The sequence below is a fragment of the Salvelinus sp. IW2-2015 genome, linkage group LG14 (genome assembly GCF_002910315.2).
Source record: "Salvelinus sp. IW2-2015 linkage group LG14, ASM291031v2, whole genome shotgun sequence".
NCBI classification, from domain to species: Eukaryota; Metazoa; Chordata; class Actinopteri; order Salmoniformes; family Salmonidae; genus Salvelinus; species Salvelinus sp. IW2-2015.
In genome coordinates this window covers 20456999-20468950 of record NC_036854.1, presented here as the reverse complement: position 1 = coordinate 20468950, position 11952 = coordinate 20456999, and the positions used below count along the sequence as shown (strand labels likewise).

General features: G+C 43.1%; 1 protein-coding gene and 1 pseudogene across 3 annotated transcripts; one reads left to right on the top strand and one right to left on the bottom strand.

Moving 5' to 3' along the window:
* Positions 1–953: 953 nt before the first annotated feature.
* LOC111972663 (desmin-like) lies at positions 954–4544 on the bottom strand (annotated as a pseudogene).
* Positions 4545–5008: 464 nt separating this feature from the next.
* ccnc (cyclin C) lies at positions 5009–10987 on the top strand. Of its 3 annotated transcripts, none has more exons than XM_024000360.2 (12): positions 5009–5400; positions 7832–7938; positions 8215–8299; positions 8652–8721; positions 8941–8992; positions 9148–9203; positions 9882–9917; positions 10039–10130; positions 10216–10283; positions 10388–10467; positions 10591–10709; positions 10818–10987. In XM_024000360.2, the coding sequence occupies exons 2-12, from the start codon at positions 7884–7886 to the stop codon at positions 10870–10872; spliced, it is 768 nt and encodes a 255-aa protein (XP_023856128.1). In that variant the 5' UTR covers positions 5009–5400; positions 7832–7883; the 3' UTR covers positions 10873–10987. The 3 variants fall into 3 exon arrangements, with proteins under 3 accessions (XP_023856128.1, XP_023856127.1, XP_023856126.1); XM_024000359.3 differs by having other exon boundaries at positions 5045–5135; XM_024000358.2 differs by lacking the exon at positions 5009–5400 and adding an exon at positions 7251–7382.
* The last annotated feature ends 965 nt before the right edge of the window (positions 10988–11952 follow it).

Below are 11952 nucleotides of genomic sequence, written 5' to 3'. Positions count from 1 at the left end.
GGCTCAGAGTTTAGTGCAGCCAGAGACACACAGAGGACCATAGGCATCCTGATCCTGAAGACCATTATGCTAGGGGGTTGGTGTAGGATACATTTGTGGGTGGAAGGGCTTAGGTCTAAAGGGCTTAGGTCTAAAGGGTATTGGTCTAACATTCTAATCCTCGTCTGTGTCGTCAGCAGGTCCGGAGATGGTGATGGTGCTTTCCTGTTTGTCACTCATACGTGTCTTTTGTGTTAACTGTTCTGAGATTAAAAATGCCAGGACAAGAGTGTTGTAAATGATACTGGGTGACACAAATATACAAAAATGTACACAATTAGCATATTTTCAGATGACAAAACAGATTATCGGTATTTCATATTTTATCGATAGATCATAGGTTATGATTGAGTTATTGACACAGGCTTGCTCTACCTGATGAGTCTGACGCTCAGTCATCTCCACTGACTGTTCCTCATAGCTCTCTGTTGATTTCACCTCCACTGCCCTGTCAGGGGCCTCTTTGGTGTTTCCGTTATGTCCATTACTGGGGACTCTGCCCAGCCCAGCACCATACCCATTCCCAGAGGCGCTAACGGAGGCAGAGGCGGAGCAAGCACTCATGCTAGCACTGATGGCCATGCCTCCTCTTCCTCCACCCAGAGACATGCTCTGTACCATGGTACTGAGACTGGTGTCCTGCCCTTGATCAGCGCCCTGACAAATACACAACCACAGAGAAGCAATGACAAAACACACGTACACTTACTAACATATCAAAAGAATAACCATATCAAAAGACTTGTGTTGCTGCCTTTCCTTGTCTTCTCTGTTTAATCTCCTCCACAGATCTGACAAACCCAGGAGATTCCTACTGTCAATTTGCTTTCACCTGTCCACTTCTGTCTATTCAAGAAGGAGATAAGACGCGAGAAGAGCAGAAGCCTGTTTAGACTATTGGGGAAGGTGTGATGTCACCTGTAGGTGGTGATCTCAATCTCCAGGGCCATCTTGACGTTGAGCAGCTCCTGGTACTCCCTCAGCAGCAGAGCTATCTTCTCCATCACCTTCAGCTCCAGCATCAGCCCCTCAATACGCTACTGTGGGAAACACACAAGCGTATAGGTCATAGGGATCCAACTCTAAGCGGCTGTTAGAGTCCATTTTAAAGAACTCACTTGTTGCCCACTTTTAAAAGAGCCCTGACCTGCCGTGCTTCTTTCTACAGTAAAGATGTGTTGTGGGAGTAACACTACTCACCAGATGTGTCTCTTCTTTCATGCGTCTCCCCACAGCATCACAAATCTGATTCTCCAGTGACTCATTCCTCGTCTTCATGGACTCAACTCACGCTCTAGGTTTAGGATCTACACACACACACAGAAGCACACCCATGTTTTTATTCTGTTGACCGGCGGTGTCAATAACAGTATCAATGATGATAAGAAAATAAGTTTGCACTTACATCTTTCTTGTAACCTCAGACTTCCTCTCTCACACTTTGAACTCTTGGAGCACGTTTGGTCGTCACATTGTTCATGTYCTGAAACTTTGACTTGTACCAAGCRTCAATCTCCTGAGGAACAACAGAAACAAAATGGATTCCGTTTTCTATGTAATAATATATGTAGTTACATATGTGATACAGTATATATGTAATATGTAAAGTTACATATGTAATACATTATATATGTAATAATGTGTAATTACATGTTATACAGTATATAATTAACAATGTGTAATTGGTACCTGTAGGTTTCTAACAGCAATGCTGTCATACTGCGACTGGATTTGTTTGAGGGCGGAGGAGAGGTCAGGGAGGGCAAAGGTCATGTCTACCTTGGCAACTGTCTTGTACATCTGCTGCATCAGCTACTCGATTTCCTGAGAGGGGCAAACAAAATGGAGCCTACTCGTTCCTTCTATGAATTTGCTTTCATTCCTTTCTGTGTAAGCCTCCCATGCAGTTTTCACAGTAAGTCACAATGGTTGCCCATCAGTCTGCCAATCCACACTCTCCACACTCCCCTTGTAAATCATAACCTGTCATAAAAAGTAATTAGCAGGTCATTACAGCAGTTGTGTAAACCAAATGCATGCCTGTGATGACCAGAAGCCACACTAAGGGCAGTTCCATGGTAACAGAATTATGCAGAGACTCAGATYTTTCCCTTTAAAATATATACCAAACAAAAACCATTGATTTCAAAGTTTAAGAAACCATAAAACTCTATGCACAAGGACTACTTTTATCAATTCCCACTGAATTTTGTACAAAAGCACATTTACAGGAAGAACTGCAGATAAAGTTTGACAGCAGAATTAAACTGAGGGAGATTTTACTGTTATTGTTACCAAACTTTGCATCTGCACAATTTTTCCAGGAATTTTATTTTTTACTGTGTAAATTGTTCAGAGTTGTATTACTTGTTCAACATTGAAATCAATGGTTTTTGGTTGGCATACATTTTAAATGGAAAAATCAGAGTCTCTGCATAATTCTGTTACTATGGAATTGCCTCTAAACAGATGCTGCTAATAGACACAGGTATATGTGGACAGTCCACCTTTGTGGACAGACAGTTACTAACTCAATGTGAAAATAGATAGACAGAGGTATGTTGCCCCTTTGTGACTCAAGGCAGTTAAAGACACTTACACAGTGTGAATACAGATAGACACACCTACCTTCCTCATTATGAACAGATATAAATATAGATATAGACACAGAAATGTTACCTCTTTGTGAACTCTGGTAGGGAAGGCCACATCTAGGTTCTGCAGCTGTTTCTCCAAGCCGATACGGGCCGAGGTAGCTCTATCCACATCCTGCCAGACAGCAAGGTTAGGGGATCAAGTTATTTTTGAGTGTGTACACAAGAATAACTGGGAAGATAGAAAATGATTTCATGAAAGCCTGGTAAATGAAGTAGGTGATTCTGTGTGTGTACAATTTGAGTTTGTCATGTAGATATTGTTTAATGGTTATGTCTGCATCGGTGTTTGACTCACGGGGCGGAAGGCTTCGATCTCCAACTCGGGCTTCTTCCTGGCCTCCAGAGCCTCCTCATATTTGACCTTGAGCACCTCCACCTGTCCTGCCATGGCCCCCTTGTCTGCTAGCCAGGTCCTTAGAGTGGGGGAAACACAGTCAAACCCAATACCTGTGACTCCCATCCCAGTTGTAAGAGTAAATATCATGCRTAGGCTATACTAGGTGGGCCATATTGGTGGTCATAAATCTACACTCATCTGCTCAGCGATCCTGTGGAGCTCTCTCAGCTGGCCCTTGTAGAGCTGTCTCAGCCCAGACGGCTTCACATAGCGGTTCTGCAGAACATCAATCTCAGCCTCCAGCAGCTTGTTCTGCCCCTCCAGAGTACGCACCTGGGATGGATCATGGGTTTGTGAGTGAGAGACAGCACAGAGAAAGACAGGCTGGCATGACTGTGAAGAGGTACAGGGTGTGTGATAGACAGAAGTTAGAGAGGAAAGCTCGACGCAGACAGTTTGAGAGAGAGGAGGAGAACATTAGTGTGTGAGATGAGGTGTGGTCTTGCCTTCTCAATGTAGATAGCCAGGCGGTCGTTGAGGGCCACCATCTCCTGCCTCTCACCGGTGCATGTGCTCATGAATTCCTGGTTYTCCGCTGCAGCTACATCCAGATCCAGGCTGGGCCCCAGCCCCATGCCAAAGCACAGGGCCCCCATACTCACACTGCTATGGCCAGGACAGGAGGGGACAAGGCCAGCCATCAACCATCCACTACATTTAACTTTGTAACACTTTTAATCTGTTCATGTAATGAAAGCATAGGAATAGGTCTAATACTCAAAGTGAAAAATATCTTATCAAGAGAAATGAGTGTCCCATCTGAATAAATTGTTATTTTGTAAACAGTGATTATTATGCTATGCCTACAATTATAAATGGGGCACTATTCCAGTGAAATAAAAAACAGATATGAAATGAAAAGCAAAACTGTGGCCTAGAATGCCTTAATAGTTAAAAAAAGGTTAAATACAATTTTACAAAAATGGTCATATCCACAGAGAATAAAACTTCAGGAGAAGTCCAGTTGTATTACTTGGTCATGCGGGATTTGCGGAAGCTGGAGATGTTCCTCCTCCCTATGCTTCCCCCACTGCGGCTGTAGCTGGCAGAGCGGTGACAGAAATCCTTGCGTGTTGGCGAGGGGCTCGAGATCCGCACCTGGTAGGAAGAGGAGGCGGCGAGGGGGCCCTCGAAGTGGCGGCAGTAAGAATACATCMTTTCTGGGCTGMGACTCATGATGATTGCCTTTAAGTGTTTTCACCTTAACTCACCGCTGGAAACTAATCACAGACTTCGTTAGTAGATAAAAATAAAGGGTTGAATGAGTATTAATTATTTATACAATGTATTTTATTACACTGGGTTAAAACATTTTTTTACAGACAMTAATAATCTAGACTAGCCTACTCTCCTAAATTAGTGGACCATTAGTGGATGGGGTGAATGAACTGCGAAATTAGCCCGCCTCACTTTTCCACCCCCTCTTCACCTTCTTCACTAATGGGACAACATTTTTTGACGTCACTTCTAAGGTCATACGGGTTCTAAGGTGCCAAGTGCACTKCTGTGAAAGTTGTTTTCCATATGGGACAAACACAATGTTGCKTCCTTTAACTATCTCTTAGGCTCATAGAAATATAATATATTTCCATTGTTAGGATACTTCGGTTCACTAACAATATTATCTCTACTAGCTAATTTCATAGACGACAGGAGATGTGCCTTTCCCCACTATTTACTACCCCGCAACCTCTTCGCGGAACACAGGCATAGCACGCCCAGTCACCGTCAGAACAGCATTGAGTGATGCCACTGCAAATTGATTAGCTGACAATTTTCTATTGGCTGTCAATTTTCTATTGGTAGTTGTTACCACAGCCACAAAGTCAGAAGGCCCGCCTAATCGACCAATCAGATGAGGGAGTGTGATGACGCGTATGCCAGCTCAGAAGGCCCACCTATCCGACCAATCAAATGAGGAAGTGTGAAGACCCGTATTTCGGTTTGCGAGGAAAATACTCATTTTCGAAATGGCATGTCTTGAGTTTAAATTTGAGGACCAAATAGAGAGATCGACAGAGGAGGTGCAATGACGAAGAAGCGTAAGAATGGCGCTGTTAAAATCATAGATTAGTTTCCTGAGTATACACCTTCGTTGAGATGTATTTTTTAAATTTAACTAGACAAGTCAGTTGAGAACAAATTCTTATTTACAATGACAGCCTACCAAAAGGCAACCTGCGGGAACGGGGTTGGGATTWAAAAAAATAGGACAAAACACACATCACGACAAGAGAGACCTAAAACAACAACATAACATTGGCGGCAACACAACATGACAACAACATGGTAGCAGCACAATACATGGTATAAACCTTTTTGGGCAATAATGTGTACATGCCTACGTCTGCTCATTACAAACCAAGTAATGCGATTTACAGGTCTTAATTCTCTGTTGAGAACCTTGATGATATTGAAATGGAGTCAGACTGCAGTGGTGAGTGCTCTGGGTTTGAGCCAGTCCAGGATGAAGTGGGCCTACCTGCGGAGTGGATTCCTGCTTTTTGGCCTACCCATACATTGCGTCGGGCTGGGTAAAGGACAAATTGGGGATGGTTACAACTGCGAAAGTTTTGAGAAGTGGAATTGTTTATATTTTTTTGTGGGTGCTTCATTACGCGGCTCGGGGCTCAACCTGTGGTGTGCTTTGCAGGGTGCCGTTTAAAAGTGGTGATCAGAGGGATAGCGTTGAGTGTAGAGGTGGATCAAATGAAAAGGAATATTTMTAGTGTTTCTGACGCCCACCGTTTGGTGAGACGTGGACCCGGTGGCAATGGCAATTGAGCTTTGACACCGAGTTTATTCCTGATAAGGTTAGGTTAAATTTACGTTTCTGTGAGGGCCTATGCTCTGAACCTGCTTTGGTGCTTTAGGTCCCAAGGATTCGGACATGTTGCAGCAGACTAGAAGGGAGATCCCACGATGTGAGAAATGTGCAGGAGGGCATAGTCCGAGGGAGTGTACAGTTTGGATAGAGAAAGCACTGTGTGTCAACAATGGGGGTGTCCATGCAACTGGGGATCTGAAGTGCACTGGGAGAGACCAAGACCGGCTGAGATTGCCAGAGTTCAAGTGGGGCAGAAAGTGTCCTATGCTGATGCAGTGAAGAGAGTAGAGGATAGTCGACTGGGAGCCACCCAGTGAGTAGGCCTGAAGAGAGAGCCAGTAAGGTTAGAGTTCTTGCATTTATAGCCATGGTGATCAACTGCATTGCACTGATGGAGCAAAAATCACAGAAGATAGATGTGGTAGTTGCAGCAGCAGATAAATATTTGGGTGTGAGAGATTTTAGTGCAGAAGATCTACAGGAAGTTTTGAGAGAAGGGGTTCCATCCTCCCAGGCCGACGACGTGGTGTTGGATCGTTTAGGGCCCAAGTAGTGGGATGTATAGGTGCAGGGTTAGTTGGTGGTGCAATTACATTTTTTTCCCATTCCCCTTTTCCTTTAATTTCTTTGTTTTGTCACAATGTGGAATGCAAAATGTGTTTTAGATGCCATTTTAAAAACAATGCAGATATTGAAGTAAACCTATTGGATATAATAAATGTATCACTAGWCACTTTAAAATATGCCACTTTATATAATGTTTACATACCCTACATTACTCATCTCATATGTATATACTGTACTCTATCTACTGCATCTCGCCTATGCCGTTCGGCCATCTCTCATCCATATATATTTTTATGTACATATTCTTATTCATTCCTTTACACTTGTGTGTGTATAAGGTAGTTGTTGTGAAATTGTTAGTTTACTTGTTAGATATTACTGCATGGTCGAAACGAGACGCACAAGCATTTCGCTACACTCGCATTAACATCTGCTAACCATGTGTATGTGACAAATACAATTTGATTTTGACAAGTAACTATGAGTAAGGGCAAACATGATACACTTGCAAGCTGAGTTTGATGAAGACATCTGATTACCACTTGCATTTAGAACGGTTGGCTTTAGACTAATAAATAGCCAAATCATTGATGGATCACTAGATAAAAGAAATGCATCTCTCGTWTTCTCCTGCAAGCCCGTCGGCACACATGCGTCATCACACTCCCTCGTCTGATTGGTCATTAACCATAAACCGGCATACGCGTCATCTCACTCAGTCATCTGATTGGTCGAGTAGGCGGGCCTTCTGACTTTGTGGGTGTGGTACCTAGTGACATCCCCCATTTGGTCTTCGTTTGACAAATTTTTCAAGACAAATGAACACAATTTAAAGTTGCGTTTTCTACCTCAACTATTAAGCCATGGCGGGGAACTTCTGGCAGAGCTCGCATTAGTAAGTGTTCTGGCCAAACGTGATGTATAAGGACTGTGCATGGCAAAGAAACTCCTTTGTTTTGAGGACTAAGTAGTTGGCAAGCTTGCTAGCTTAGCCCGCTTCACAGTAGCTAGCTAATGTTAGCTAGCTAACAGCTAGCTAACGTTATTKTGTTCGCCCACTCTCATGTTAGGTCAATATTAGTGTAGCGGATAAACATGTTCAGTAGCTATCAATGCAATTCCAAGGGGTAATAAGCTAGTAATGAATGTTAAGATTTCTTTATTGAGCCAGCTAATTATTTATTGTGCCTCTGTGACAGTCTAGCCACTGGTCGTCAAGGCATTTTGTGTTGATTCTTTCTGACGCACCGCTATCAGATTTCCCATCTGCAGCGTTTTGTTGTTATGATACTGTGTGTATGTGATCRCTCGTTGTGTAATTCATTGTCTCCTTTCTGTCATTAGTTTGCAGTGGGTCCTGGACAAACAGGACCTGCTGAAGGAGCGTCAGAAGGATATGAAGTTTATGAATGAGGAGGAGTACTGGAAACTGCAGATCTTCTTTGCCAATGGTATCTAAAGAAGGCTATATTTAACTCTGTATTTCTTTGATTCCACCTATTATGATACATCAGTGTGGTGGGAACAGTTTTTTGTGATGTGAGAATTAGCCTACCGTTGGTACAATATCACATTTATCACCCTAAGGTCTTGTCTCTGTTCAATAACCAGCAATAATGAKCTTGTTTACATATCTTTTATATTCTAAATGATCTATTGTCTTTTATGGTTGCTTTTTGATATGTTTGACTTTAGATGTGCGCTGAGTTTGACTTATTCTGTTCTAGTCATCCAGGCCCTGGGTGAACACCTGAAGCTCCGTCAGCAGGTCATCGCTACAGCAATCGTCTACTTCAAACGTTTCTATGCCAGGTGCTTATGCCGTTTTCATGGCAAGAACACTATGTTCTATTCTTTATGGAATTCTAAATGTCATTAGTGGAGCATCGGGYTCCTGAGTGGCGCAGCGGTCTAAGATACTGCATCTCAGTGCTAGAGGTGTCACTACAGACACCCTGGTTCGAATCCAGGCTGTATCACAACCGGACGTGATTGAGAGTCCCATAGGGTGGCGCACAATTGGCCCAGCATCGTCCGGGTTGGGCCGGTGTAGGCCGTCATTGTAAATAAGAATTTGATCTTAACCGACTTACCTAGTTAAAAAAGTTAAATAAAWWWWWTTGAACTGTTTTATAAAAGCTAATGGCCTCTTCCTAATATGCAGGTACTCCCTGAAGAGTATAGACCCAGTGCTCATGGCTCCTACATGTGTGTTCTTGGCTTCTAAAGTGGAGGTATATGGCCTGATTTCCCGTTCTTTCCGTTCCACATTTCCTAGTCTGTGGGAGTAGGGGTGGGGTTAACTGCTCTGTAACATAATCTGTGGGAGTAGGGTTAACTGCTCTGTAACATAATCTGTGTGGGAGTAGGGATGGGGTTATGTTACAGAGCAGTTAAGTAGGATGGGGTTAACTGCTCTATGACAGCATCATCAAAGCCTCTCTCTCTTCCAGGAATTTGGTGTTGTTTCAAACACTCGTCTGATCTCTGCAGCTACGTCCGTGTGTAAGTCAGGAGACACGCTCAAGTGTTTCCATTTAGATATTAGCTTATTTTGAAAATGACAAATACACTAGTCCTGTGGTAGAAAGGCTACATTCATTCTGATGGGTTGTGTTCATGTGATTCCAAATCTAACAAGTGTTTTTTGTTTTGTGCAGTAAAAACCAGATTTTCCTATGCCTTCCCAAAGGAGTTCCCTTATAGAATGAACCATGTAAGTCTTACCTAACCTTACTATTCAATTAGGATGTGCTATATAAACAGTTCTTAGGTGTAATAATGTAGTATTTATTATACAGTTATTAGATAGGATATCATTCATTGTTGTAGCTAGATGTTACGATCATGTTGCATGGTGGTGGGACCAATCTCTTACGCAACATACACTCACTATATTGTGGAATATTTATCCACCACTATGAGTCCATTACGGTGTGTGTTGTAGTTAGGTATCAGTATGTTGATGCCACATTCCACTAGCAGTCACATGCCTATGGTGAAACTCCCATCGCCGCGGGAGTTTTTTTTGACTGGTTGGTGGCGTGTGTTCTCGCCGGGGCGCATTTCTCCCTGCGGTGCTAAGTGGAGAAGGTAAGGCAACACCGGTGGCAGCGCCGGTAATTTATCTACGTCTCCACAGAGTTACCAGGAGCCCGTTGGAGCTGTCCTAACACCTTGCCTGTTCAAAAGCTGTGTAGACTATTATTGATTTGGTGTGGAGTGAGCGAGGAGATGATGGTGATTCACACGGTAGAGATTCAGTTAGCAGGATGCTGCTAGTACCAGATACTGTTTTTCAAAACTATAGAGGCCAATAGAGAGAAGGAGGGTTCTAAATTGTGACTATGAAACTGATATATTTACTAAACTTCATCTGCTTTCCTCATGACAGATATTAGAATGTGAGTTCTACCTACTTGAGCTCATGGTGAGTATAGAATGCTTTGTCTCTCACAATACACTCCATGATGGATCATGTCATCCATTTGTTGGATGGATGGATGGATGGATGGATGGATGGATGGATTAACTGATCTTGTGTGTTCCAGGACTGCTGTTTGATAGTGTACCACCCCTACAGACCCTTGCTGCAGTATGTGCAGGACATGGGGCAGGAGGACATGCTACTGCCGTTGGCCTGGTATGAGTTATTCTTTGTGGGAGCATGTATTGATTTGATATGAACTGTTGGAACACTCATGGTTTCCCCTTTCTTCGTTCTAAAGGAGAATAGTGAATGACACGTATAGGACAGACCTCTGTCTACTCTACCCTCCCTTCATGATTGCTCTAGGTAAGACTCCCCATCAGACCCCTCACCTTTACTACTGCTAGATATTCAGCTCAATAWAATATAGTTGAGGTGTTACACTAAATGTCTTCCTCCTGCATCCACAGCCTGTCTGCATGTTGCCTGTGTGGTGCAGCAGAAGGACGCCAGGCAATGGTTCGCTGAGCTCTCTGTAGACATGGAGAAGGTAAGGCAACACCATACAAATTACATATTTCTCAATCAGAGGGGAAAGCTGATTGTATGTATATAGATCCAGTTGCCTTAGGGATAATAGAGTACTGTGCGGTGACGTTTATTCCCTGCTCAGATTCTGGAGATAATCCGAGTCATCCTAAAGCTTTATGACCAGTGGAAGAACTTTGATGAAAGGAAGGAGATGGCTGCTGTGATCAACAAGATGCCTAAACCCAAGCCTCCTCCCAACAGGTACTGAGATCTTTCCTAATCTCACCTCAATGTCGCAGTTATTGGCTGTTTACATGACACATCCACTTCCTGCCTCAACTAACTGTTTCCTGTTTGTTTGTGTACCAGTGAGAATGACCAGAGCTCTAATGGGAACCAGAACAACTCCTACAGCCAGTCATAGGCAACGAGATGGTATCCATGGACAGGGTGCCAGGGGAAACTTATGTCGCACAAAACCGTGATGTGACATCAGAGACGAATCATATGTATTTCAACTGATAGAATAGCAGAGAAAACAGGGTACCAAAAAAGCCCAAACCCTCTTTTCTGATATGGTTATCCCAACCAGAAGACCAAGTCTGCACACGCTCAGTCCGCCTTTGCTCATACGATAACTCATCAGAGAGATGGCCACAGGAATGCTGTCATCAGTCAATCGGTGCCAGCAGTCATGTGTTGCCACGTTACTCCGTCTCTCAACAGTTAACTTTATGGACCTAAACCAAACTGCAAGAAACAGGATGTAGGCAGGGAGGGGGGACTTTGAGTTGTGATTATCCTGACATCCTTGAACTCTCTCAGGGATCAGTCATGTAATATGGAGCTCCGTGGGACYAGAGAACTTGACCATTAGTGAGTGTGTGCGCGCCTGCGTGATTGAGTGGCCCATTTTGATAGTTGCTTCATTCCTCAGGGATAATAGTAGTCCTTTATACTGGTATCTGTAAGATGATTGTACCCTGTACTGTTTTAGATGCGATCTGATAGGATGTAAGGCTGTTTGAATGTTACCCGATTGGATGTCCTGCTATCTGAGGTCTACATTGATTGGTTGCAGAGTTTAGCAGGTGAAGTCATGGGCGAGAATGTCATTTCCAGGGGTACACACTAGATTCAGATGTCTTCATTTACTGTTATATCTCCTGCCCAGCCCATCTCCAGCCTTTGCAAATAGCCTTACTCACGTCTTTATTCCTTTATTTTAATCTTTTGTGTTTCGCTTGATGAGCAAATTTGCATGGGTAGAAATCATGAACTGTATTAGCTAAGTCTGCTTCAAGTAAAAGTGCTCAAATGTGTTTACTATCATGATAAAAAAAWWAAAAAAAAMATTGTCTGAGGACCACATTTATTTGTTTTTGGTGGGGAGGGAAGGTCGTATTTTAGCCTTGTGTTCTTTATTGCATATTGAATCAGTCCTACAGTTGCCATGTCCAGTGTTACTTTCTGTGTGCACCCGTCATGTATTACATAAAATTTA